At 43.4% G+C, this 12,384-nt stretch overlaps 1 protein-coding gene across 1 annotated transcript in view; it reads left to right on the top strand.

The window, feature by feature from the left end:
• Positions 1 to 3,879: 3,879 nt before the first annotated feature.
• Positions 3,880 to 12,384, top strand: part of ITIH2 (inter-alpha-trypsin inhibitor heavy chain 2) — a 47,697-nt gene continuing 39,192 nt past the window's right edge. The window contains 2 exon segments of the mRNA XM_070946682.1: positions 3,880 to 4,146; positions 9,945 to 10,019. Coding sequence (XP_070802783.1) covers positions 4,054 to 4,146; positions 9,945 to 10,019 — 168 coding nt within the window. The 5' untranslated portion in view covers positions 3,880 to 4,053.

The following is a 12,384-nucleotide window of genomic DNA, read 5'->3' as shown; positions in this document are numbered from 1 at the left end:
CTAGTCCAACCCTCTGCACAACTAACTAACTAACCCAGGTCTCCAACACAGTGTAGAAGAATAGAATAGAATAGAATAGAATAGAATAGAATAGAATAGAATAGAATAGAATAGAATAGAATAGAATAGAATAGAATAGAATAGAATTCTTTATTGGCCAAGTATAATTGGACACAAAAGGAATTTGTCTTTGGTGCATACGCTCTCAGTGTACATTTCATTTCATTTTTCATTTATTTAAATTTATATACCGCCCTTCTCCCAAAGGACTCAGGGCGGTGTACAGCCAAAGATAAAAACATAAAAACATAAAATTTAAAACAATTTAAAAGTAAATTAAACAAATTTGGCCCATATTTAATTAAAAAAATCCCATTTTTAAAAGAAGAATCGAAAACAATTAAAAGAGCTATGCCAGCCCAGCTTGCTGGAATAGAAAAGTTTTGAGAGCACGGCAGAAGGTGCGTAGATCCGGGATACTTCGTATCTCCGGGGGCAGTTCGTTCCAAAGGGCAGGTGCCCCCACAGAGAAGGCTCTCCCCCTTCATAAAAAGAAAAGATACGTTCATCAAGAATCATAAGATACAAGACTTAGTGATAGTCACAGGGTACAAATAAGCAATCAAATCATACTAGAAAACAATCAATATAAATCGTAAGGATACAAGCAACAAAATTACAGTCATACAGTCATAAGCGGAAGGAGATGGATGATGGGAATGATGAGAAGATTAATAGTAGTGCAAACTTAGTAAATAGTTTGACAGTGTTGAGGGAATTAGTTGTTTAGTAGAGTGATGGTGTTCGGGAAAAAACTGTCCTTGTGTCTAGTTGTTTGGGTGTGCAGTGCTCTATAGTGTCGTCTTGAGGGTAGGAGTTGAAACAATTTATGTCTAGGATGAGAGGGGTCTGTAGATATTTTCACGGCCCTCTTTTTGACTCGTGCAGTATACAGGGTTAAGTCAAAAGCTCCCAGTGATGCATCAAATTTAGCCCTTGCCTTGCCAATTTTCTCCAGCTTCTGTATTAACCCAGTTTCTCCTCGGTCTGGGCTACTGTGAGGGAAGCTATCTGCCCTAGCTTTAAACCACTGCAAACTTGGAGGGTGTCCTTTGGATGTCCTCTTCAGCTGCAGAGAACCAGTTAGGATTTAAAAAAAAAAAAGCTTCATTCCACCAAAGTCCGACTGCTCGGAAAGAGGTCACGTGCAGAGTTCAAATTCCAGCTAGGTTGGCCAAATGCAGATTTGACAAGAAGGTGCTTTCAGAGGAAATCAGCAATATTTGTGCCAAATACATGAAGAGCCAGATCCAAGTGGATTCATCCATTACTGTACTGCCAGACAGCATTTGTTGAGCCATTGTTGAATAATTCGCAATGGGGGTAGATTTGCACACAAGATGAAGCCACAAAACAAGAACACACTTATTTCGAGTGACAAATAAACAACTCCGCATGTTGAATCAAAATCTTGGCATGAAAATTTCACATCTGTCCTTTTGGGGATGTTGCCGTAGCTTAAAATATAATCCTTGGAGTGTTCTGCTTTTGCCATAAACCATGATTTCCAAATCATGGTTTATATAGGGTCTCCTGCTTGAGCGGGGGGTTGGACTAGATGACCTATAAGATCACTTCCAACTCTGTTAATCTATATCTGTATCAGTTTCATCCATTGGACTATGCCTCAAGTTAGTTTGGAGATAATATGGGCTATAAGTTCAATTTCAGTGACTCACCAAGCAAGTTTTACCTTGACTCCATAAACCATGTTTCAACCATGTTAAAGTAAACCGTGTGAAGTCAATCCCAAATCTCAGGACATGGGTTAACGTCTTGCTGTCATAGAGAAGAGCTTACCTCCAAACCACGGGTGCTATTCAGCAGGTTCTGACAGGTTCTGGAGAACCGGTAGTGGAAATTTTGAGTAGTTCAGAGAACCGGTAAATACCACCTCTGGCTGGTCCCAGAGTGGCATGGGAATGGAGATTTTGCAATATCCTTCCCCCAGGAATGGGGAGAGAATGGGGATTTGGCAGTATCCTTCCCCTGGAGTGGGGTGGGAATAGAGATTTTGCAGTATCCTTCCCCCAGGAGTGGGAAAGGAATGGGGATTTTGCAGTATCCTTCCCCTGGAGTGGGTTTGGAATGGAGAATTTGCAGTAGCCTTTCCCCAGGAGTAGGGAGGGAATGGGGATTTTGCAGTATCCTTCCCCTGGAGTAGGGTGGGAATTGGGATTTTGCAGTATTGTCCCCCAGGATGGGGAGGGAGAATGGGGATTTTGCAGTATCCTTCCCCAGGAGTGGGGGTGAGAATGGAGATTTTGCAGTATTCTTCCCCAGGAGTGGTGTGGGAATGGAGATTTTGCAGTATCCTTCCCCAAGGAGTGGGGAGGGAATGGAGATTTTGCAGTATCCTTCCCCAAGGAGTGGGGAGGGAATGGGGATTTTGCAGTATCCTTCCCCTGGAGTGGAGTGGGAATGGGGATTTTGCAGTATCCTTCCCCCAGGAGTGGGGTGGGAATGGAGATTTTGCAGTATCCTTCCCCTGCCATGCCCACCAAACCACCCCACCCCCACCAAGTCATGCCCACAAAACCGGTAGTAAAAAAATCTGAATCCCACCACTGCTCCAGTCATTGGGAGAAGCTGGGCTAGCTACAACATCTTTAGCAGACAGGTTCCTATGTATCGAAAAACAAATGTGAGAGATTTATCTGTTAAATTCATATCTTGCCTTACTTCTAGGAATTTAAGGGAGTTTTCACAGTCCATTTAAAGGAGAACCGCCACCCAGTGAGAAGACTGGGCGGAGAGAGAGAGAAATACCATTCATTCAGTGACCGTAGGGAGTTACATCATCATTGAAAAAAGTGATTTATGGTTTACACTCATGACCATTGCAGCGTCCCCATAGTCACACGATCAGAATGTGGATGCTTGGCAACTGACTCATCTTTATGACAGTTGCCATGTCCCGGCGGGTCATGTGATCACCGTTTGCGACTTTTTGACAAGCAAAGTCAGTGGAGAAGCACAGATTCAATTTACAGCTGTGTTACTAACTTAACAATTGCATTTATTCCAGTGGTGAAATGTGAAATTTGTTACTACCGGTTCTTTGGGCGTGGCTTGGTGGTGGTGGTGGTGGGTAATGTGACTGGGTGGCTGGTAGGGGAGGGCGAGGGGGCGGGGCCAGCCAGTGGTGGGATCACCTGACAGGGAGCCACACCAGAGGGCCCAAAGAGCCACATGTGGCTCCGGAGCCACAGGTTGCTGACCCCTGACCTATCCAGTGTGTGCAAGGTGACAACAGAGACGACAAAGCTGGCAACGATGAGTAAGAAAGATGATTAGAGGTCTGGAGGATAAACACATGACGAACGATGGCAGGAATGTTGTGGGTAGGTCTCTAGTCTAAAAAAAACTAGGGGTGACTTGATACCAGGCTGCCACAAAGAGGAGGGGGTCAACCTGTTCCCCAAAGCACCTGAAGGCCGGACAAGAAGCAACGGATGGAAACTGATCAAGGAGGGAAGCAATCTAGAACTAAGGAGGAGTTTCCTAACACTGAAGACAATTAACCAATGGAACTCCTTGCCACCAGAAGTTGTGGGTGCTCCATTACTGGAGGTTTTTAAGAAGAGATTGGACAACCATTTGTCTGAAATGGTGTAGGGTCTCCTGCTTGAGCAAGGGGTTAGACTAGAGGACCTCCAAGGTCCCTTCCAACTCTGTTATTTTGTTATTCTGAAGCCATTATCAAGAGACTTGGCCCTTTGCACAGCCCCCTGACCCGTGGCCTCACCTGCATTGCTGGGCAAATATTTGCGTTTGCCCAAACAAGGTTAGACTTGCTAAAGAGCCTGCAAAACACTACACAACCGAGAGGATTTGTGGTTTGCCTTTTTCGCACAAGAACACCCCTCACACAATCCGTTGAACTTGGATCTATAGCGGGGGGGGGAAAAAAATCCACCCTCAGTTCTGTACGGTGTGGAATCGGACCTATTACATTTTTTTCCTGTTCTCTGGAAGGCGAAGGGGAAGAAAATGAAGATTCTCGTTGCTTGTTTTGTGGCGCTGCAGCTGCTGATTGTGACGGAAATCCAGAGTTTTGACTTTGTTGTGGAAGAAGACTCGGAGGTAAGAGTTTTTAATCCTGGGCAATCAAGGGAGTTGAAGCTAACACAGTCAGCTAAATGAAGATTGAACTGTCTTTATTATTCCTCCTCCTGCCTGATCTTGTAGAAACGATCCCCATATAACCTTCAATCCTAATATTAATTAATAGAAATATTCATTTACGAGAAGAGATCCATGTCTTCTAAGAAGGAAGCCCTACAAAGTTGAAGGGGCTTGTACCAAGGTAGCGTGAATAATCAGAAACGCAATACAGGTAGTCAACTGACAACCACAATTGAACCCAAAATGTATTTCTGTTGCGACATAGTCGTTAAGCGAGTTTTGCCCGATTTTCGCGACCTTTCTTGCCACAGTTGTTAAGTGAGCCACTACAGTTGTTAAGCCAGTCACGTGGTCGTGTTAAGTGAATCAGGCATCCCCATTGCTTGCCAGAAGCCAGCTGGGCAGGTTGCAAATGGCGATTAGATGACAGCTGGACGTTGTAACACTTGTAAATGTGGATTGGTTGCCAAGTGTCCAAATATTGATCCTGTGACAGTGAGAAATGTTGGTTCTAAATGTGGGTCATAAATCTCTTTTTGTCTGTGTGCAATTGTTTTGTTTTTTTTAATTTTTATTTATTTCTTTACAAACAAAGTATTTATTCACATACAGATCGCGACGGGAGCTTTACACAATATATTAACTGTGTGAAATTGTAACTTCCAATGGTCATTAAGTGAAAATTGAGGATTACATCAGGGGTGAAATGCTCCCGGTTTGGACCGGATCGTCTGATCCGGTAGCGATGTGGTGGCGGGTGGTTCGGAGAACCAGTAGCAAAAATCCCTGCGTCCCCCTTTTAAACGCATTTTTTCTACAACCTCTTCCGACGAAAAAATGCTTTTAAAAGTAAAAAAAAAAAAAAAGCCTCTGATGATCGCACGGCTCAGCTGGGATAGTCAGAGGCTTTTCAAAGCATTTTTTTCTGCAACTTCTTGGCTGAAGAGGTGGTAAAAAAAAATGCTTTGAAAAGTCTCTGACGATCCCAGCTGAGTTGCCTAATCGGCAGAGAGGCTTTTCAAAACATTTTTTAAAAAGCCTCTCTGATGATTCCAGCTGAGTTGCCTGATCGCCAGAGGCTTTTCAAAGCATTAGAAAAAATACTTTGAAAAGTTAAAAAAAAAAAAAGTTGGCCATGCCCACCCAGTCACATTACCATCACCCCCCACCAAGCCATGCCCACAGTAACAAATTTTACATTTCACCCCTGGATTACATGTATACAGTACAAGTTTTTTAAATAGGCCATGGTTTTATTTAAGGGTGAATCAAGTCAATATCCCATTGCAAATATATTGTGGAATATAATTTATTGTACGGTTTTGCTGGTTACACCGTGCATAGAGCAATCAGCTGACTAAATAGGACGACTGGTGTAAGATGGGGATTGTTGCTGTGGCTTTCGGCAATGGCAGAACTGTTGGACTGGATGATCTCGGAGGTCCCTCCCAGGTCTTATATTCCGTTCTGGAAACATGCTGTAAGGTCCCAAAATACACTTGAGTCACCAGAATGCCAAGGAGAGAGACTCAAGACGAGGCTTGCAAAAAAACAGATTTTATTTATGGCCAAAAACAAAATACTGGGTGGAACTATATCCAGAACATACAGATACAATGCATGCGAGGAAAAAGCCACACCTTGGGGAAGGTATGGCGTCCTTTTATAGCCTCAGAGACGTCAGCTTAGTACCCAATTCTGGCCTCCTAATTTAGGTTTGTGTATTCCTTGTTGCCCTGCAAGGGGGAATAGAAACTTCCCAATTAGTCATCTTAAGCATTTCTTTGTTTACTCAATTGGCCACTTTGGCCCCCTGGCTCTGGAAGACCCAGGAGTTTATCCAGATCAAACATAAATTAGGGCTGAGGTGTAAATTATCCCTTGGAGATACGTACCATGCTCTTAGATGGCACAAGAAAAAACAGGGAGAAGATTGATATGGGTTCAGGTCAAATGGCAGGGACATATGTTTCACAAATACCAGATACATTACAGAGGCCTAATAACAGAATATGTTTGTTACAGGAGATACAAATAGAAAGGAATAATATGTATTACAGGAACCTAATGGTTACAGAATCTAGTATACCAGTATATCATATTCTAATATTATTTATTATATCCTTATTATTGTTTCCCTTCAATGCTAAACCACGCACATACACACAAAACCCCATCCGAGTGAGGTTAACAGTAACCAAGCTTCACACAATTTACTACAGAGTTCTACAGAGGAATTGTCGAGTCTGTCATCTGTACTTCTATAGTTGTCTGATTTGATCCAGCAACCAAAAAGGCAGACACAGGCTTCAACGGATAGTTAGGGCTGCAGAAAAAGCTATTGCAAGCAGCCTGCCGTCCATTGAGGACCTGTATACTGCTTAATTAGAAGGAGGGCTGAGAAAATATCTACAGACCCCTCGCATCCTGGACATAAACAGTTTCAACTCCTCCCTTTGGGACTCCACTACAGGGCATTGCACACCGAAACAACTAGACACAGGGACAGTTGTTTCTCTCATGCCATCACAATGCTGGACACTTATGGTAATTCCCCACATCACTGTCTTATGTCTAAGCATATTTACCCAGGCGATAGGGCTGTATTACTATTAGTCTCCTCACCTTTCCTATGACCTACTCCTATTGGTAAATTATTATGATTATTGTTTCTTTGTTGTTTTGCACATTCATGGAGAGCTTCTGTACCAGAGATAAATTGCTTGTGTGTCTAAACACACTTGGCCAGATCTATTCTATTCTATTCTATTCTATTCTATTCTATTCTATTCTATTCTATTCTATTCTATTCTATTCTATTCTATTCTATTCTATTCTATTCTATTCTACATTCCTATTCCTATTCCTATTCCTATTCCTATTCCATTCCATTCCACTCCACTCCACTCCACTCTCCACTCCACTACACTACACTCCGCTCTGCTCTACTCTACTCTATTCCTTCTATAGAATATTTGTAGCTCAAAATTGAATTATGGCGTCCATGGTGCTCTCTGAGCTTGATTGTTTTCTTGCAGTTTCTTGCATTACCCAACTAGGCAACATCATCATTGCAAGAAGAGAGTGAGATTTCTATTCTATTCTATTCTATTCTATTCTATTCTATTCTATTCTATTCTATTCTATTCTATTCTATTCTATTCTATTCTATTCTATTCTATTCCATTCCATTCCATCCCATCCCATCCCATCCCATCCCATCCCATCCCATCCCATCCCATCCCATCCCATCCCATCCCATCCCTATTGCATCTTTTAAGTTTTTACCCGACCTGGTTAATGTCTCCCTGAAAATGTGTGTCCAGTCATTTATCACTGCCAGGCTCAGTGGATGTTTTTCCACCTACCGATGATGTGAGAAAGAAAGAGAGAGCTAAATTGGAGAGCTTAATTAGTACCTTTGCTTAACACACTTTGCATACCCCAAAATCAGGACACCTTTTTTTTCTTTTCTTTTTTTTAATTTGATTTATATGCCGCCTTTCTCCGGAGACTCAGGGCGGCTTACAATGCGTTAAGCAATAGCCTCCATCCTTTTGTATATTTATACAAAGTCATCTTATTGCCCCCACAAACTGGGTCCTCAATTTACCTACCTTAGAAAGGATGGAAGGCTGAGTCAACCTTGAGCCTTGGCGAGATTCGAACCTGCAGTAATTGCAGGTAGCTGGTCTTAATAACAGGGTGCCTTAGACCACTGTACTACCAAGGCACTGTACTACCAAGGACCTTAATCTGGCCTCAAACCTGCACAGAGACCAGAGAGTCAAGATAGGGATCAGCAAGATCAAGATCACAAAAAGTGTTAGTACCACTTTATAAGGCCTGGGTAAGACCACATTTAGAATGTTATATCCAGTTTTGGTCGCCATGATATAAAAAAGATGTTGAGACTCTGGAAAGAGTGCAGAGAAGAGCAACTAAGAACAATCAGGGGATTGGAAGTTAAAATGTACAACGTACAATTTCAGAAACTGGGTATGTCTAGTCTACCAAAGACTATAACAGAATAACAGAGCTGGAAGGGACCTTGGAGGTCTTCTATCCAACCCCTTGCTCAAGCAGGAGACCCTATAGTCATTCTGGACAAATAAGAATAAGAATAATTTTATTTCTATACCGTCCTTCTCCCGAAAGACTCAGGGTGGTGTACAGCCTATTAAAAGCACAAGACAAACATCAATTAAAATAATTTAAAATTATTAAATAATTCAGCTCAATTTAAAACCCCAGAAATTTAAAACACCCAATTTAAAATTATTATGTTGATAGCCCGGCCTGGCGGAACAACAGGGTCTTGAGTACACAGCAAAATGCCCGGAGGTCGGAGATCTTACGCACTTCCGGGGGCAGTTCATTCCACAGGGCTGGGGCTCCCACAGAGAAGGCCCTCCCCCTGGGTGTCGCCAGCCGACATAACTTGGCCGATGGCACCCTGAGGAGACCCTCTCTGTGGGAGTGAACTGTCGATGGGAGGCTGTTTGTGGCAGAAGTCGGTCTCGAAGGTACCCGGCTCCTATGCCATGGAACGCTTTAAAGGTAGTGACCAACACCTTGAATCGTACCCAGAAGACCATTGGGAGCCAGTGCAGCTTGCGCAGGAGGGGTGTCACGTGGGCACAACGAGTTGCACCCATAACCACCCACGCGGCCCCATTCTGGACCAGTTGGAGCCTCCGAGTGCTCTTCAAGGGGAGCCCCATGCGGAGAGCATTACAATAGTCCATCCGGGAAATGACTGCCCAATCTCTTCTTATAAACCTCCAGAGATAAGAGCAGCCACAACTTCTGAAGGCAAGCCATCCAAAGGCAAGATAAACAAATATTGTATGTTATACAAAACCTTTGCTAGACCAATTCTCGAATACAGCTCATCTGTCTGGAACCCGCACTGCATATCGGACATTAATACCGTGTTTCCCCGAAAATAAGACCCTGTCTTATATTTTTTTTGAACCCTGAAATAAGCGCTTGGCCTTATTGCCATGCGCTCAAAAACCCGATTGGGCTTATTATCAGGGGGTGTCTTATTTTGGGGGAAACAGGGTACAATTGAGAAAGTCCAGAGATATTTCACGAGAAGAGTCCTCCGTTCCTCTACCCGCAATAAAATACCTTATGCCACCAGACTTGAAATTTTGGGCTTAGACAACTTAGAACTACGCTGACTTCGGTCTGACCTAAGCGTAGTACATCAAATTATCTGCCACAATGTCCTTCCTGTCAATGACTACTTCAGCTTCAACCACAACAATACACGAGCAAACAATAGATATAAACTCAAGGTAAACTGTTCCAAACTCAATTGCAGAAAATGTGACTTCAGTAACAGAGTGGTCAATGCCTGGAATGTACTACCTGACTCTGTAGTTTCTTCCCCAAACCCCAAAAACTTTAACCTTAGACTGTCTACTGTTGACCTCACCCCATTCCTAAGAGGTCTGTAAGGGGCGTGCATAAGAGCACCAGCGTGCCTACCGTCCCTGTCCTAATATTCCTTTTTTACTCATATCCTTTTCATGTATTCAAATTATGTTTATACTTTTATCTGTTATCTTATATATGTTTGACAAATAAATAAATAAAATTAAAATAAATGTTGTGCTCTAAGCACACAGCCCTTAATCATTCTGCACTGCTCCCAATAATGATGGGGCATTTGTTTTCAATTTGATTTGATAATCCTGTGTGTGTGGCTCTCCTTTTTCTGATCTTCTCCGTGATTTTCCTTCCAGAAACTGACAGAACTGTTTGACTGGGAGACCAGGGGCTTCATCTTAAGCCCCCGGCTGCGAAGGGGCAGATTTCAGGTACCGATGATTTACTTTATAGTTTTGCAAACAGTACAGCCACCTGCCTTCCCCCAAATGTCAGCTTCTGCAGCATTCCTGTAAAATAAAAAGTGGCACATGGAATTAGACTAATGCGTTGGTTGGAAAGTGGTCCTAGCAATCTAGGTAGTCCTTGTCAGAGGTGGGTTTCAGCAGGTTCTGACCAGTTCTGGAGAACCGGTAGTGAAAATTTTGAGTAGTTTGGAGAACCAGTAGTAAAAATTCTGACTGGCCCCACCCCCACCTATTCTCTGCCTCCTAAGTCCCAGCTGATCGGGAGGAAATGGGGATTTTGCAGTATCCTTCCCCTGGGTTGGGGAGGGAATGGAGGTTTTGCAGTATCCTTCCCCTGGAGTCGGGTGGGAATGGAGATTTTATGTACTGTCTTGCCACTTCTTGTTAAGTGATTCACTGCAGTTGTTAAGTTTGTAACACGGTTGTTAAGTGAATCCGGCTTCCCCCTTGACTTTGCTTGTCAGAAAGTCACAAGAGATGATTACATGACCCCAGGGCACTGAAACAGTCCTAAAGACGTGCCAGTTGCCAAGCATCTGAATTTTGATCATGTGACCATGGGGCTGCTGCACCCGTCGTAAGTGTGAAAACCGGTCATAAGTCACTTTTTCCAGTGCCATTGTATGTCATCGAACGGTCACTAAACGAATTGTTGTAAATTGAGGATTACATGTTCACTGGGAGGGGGAGGGGAATTGAGGGAGGTGTGGATAGCAACCACATTCGTTTTTCTTTGATAAGAAGGGAAAATTTTCCTGAATCCAACTTAATTCCTAGGATCTGTATTTACACATCCATATCATTTTCCTGGCAACAGTCAGAAAGTTTGGAGGTCTTGATGCTCTCTGAGCTTGGTGGTTATGTTGTGGCCCGTCAGCAGCCTGTGCGGATTGTAGCTGATTCTGACAGCGAGGAGGCTGGTGTGGTGTTGCGCCAGCAGCCTGTGCAGCTGGCACTCGAGTCAGACAATGAGGAGGCTGGAGAAGAGTTGGTGCCAGAGGCAGGGATTCAGCCAGGGTCTTCAGAACCTCCAGAAGCTCCCTTAAGTGAAGAGGAAGAAGAGGAGGAGCTTCTTCTTGATGCATGGGCGCGCAGAGCTGCCAAAAGGCAGGAGTGGCTCCTCAGGAGGAGGTCTCCTCAAGAGTAAATCTTGGGGCTAATTGGCCACTTAGCCTATTTAAGGAGGAACGCTGACTGAAGCAATTTGTAGGGAACAACTTTAGTTCATTCTCCTTCGCGTCTGGATTCTCTGCAAATTGCTTCTGGGTTTTCTGCCAACCTTAGTAAGATTGTGATTACTTTATCTTTGGTTTCTTGTAGGCTGTTAAGAAAGTTCATTAACAGCCTTTGTTTGGAAAAGACTGAGTTATTTTAGTAAATTTAAGTTTTGTACAGACTTTGTGTGTGCTGTCTTCCCCATTGACTTTGCTTGTCAGAAGGTCACAAAAGGGGATCATGTGATCTTGGGGAGCAACAACGATCACAAGTATGAACCAGCTGCCAAGCGTCTGAATTTTGATCACACGATCATAAGAATGCTGGAACGGTCGTAAGTGTGAAAAACGGTCAGAGATCACTTTTTTCAGGGCTGTTGTCCCTTTGAATGGTCACTAAACAAACTGTTGTAAGTCAAGGACTACCAGCAGTCAAAGCTATGAAATTCCCAGTAGTCCCAAAGGTGCTTTTTTCAAGAGGCAACTGGACTTTCTGGTTTTTCTTTGAAGATGTTTTGCTTCTCATCCAAGAAGCTTCTTCAGCTCTCAGAGCAAAAGGCAAACCATCTATCTAAAACCCGATGAAGCTTCTTGGATGAGAAGCGAAACGTCTTCAGAGAAAAACCAGAAAGTCCAGTTGCCTCTTGAAAAAAGCACTTTTGGGACAACCATGACCTGGATGGCTGAGAATCTCCATAGAAATTCCCAGTAGTAAGGTAGGGCAGTGAGAATTGGACCATAAGGAAGACTGAGTGCCAAAAAACTTCTAAATTGTGGTATTGAAGAAGACTCTTGAGAGTCCCTTAGGCTGTGAGGAGATCCAATCAGTTGATCCTAAAGGAAATTAACCCTGACTGTCCTTTGGAAGGACAGATCTTGAAGTTGAAGCTCCAATACTTTGGCCACCTAATGAGAAGAAAGGACTCCTTGGAAAAGACCCCGATGTTGGGGAAGATGGAAGGCAAAAGGAAAAGGAGACAGAAGGACCAGGGGAGACAAGATAGCAGTCTTCCAGTATTTGAGGGGCTGCCACAGAGAGGAGGGGGTCAAGCTATTTTCCAAGGCACCCAAAGGCCAGACAAGAAATAATGGAAGGAAACTGAACAAGGAGAGAT

The sequence above is a fragment of the Pituophis catenifer genome, unplaced genomic scaffold (assembly GCF_029215685.1).
Source record: "Pituophis catenifer annectens isolate HBS135680 unplaced genomic scaffold, rPitCat1.0.hap2 SCAF_7, whole genome shotgun sequence".
NCBI lineage: Eukaryota > Metazoa > Chordata > Lepidosauria > Squamata > Colubridae > Pituophis > Pituophis catenifer.
Note: the sequence above shows the minus strand (reverse complement) of the source record. Positions and strands in the feature narration are given on the sequence as shown.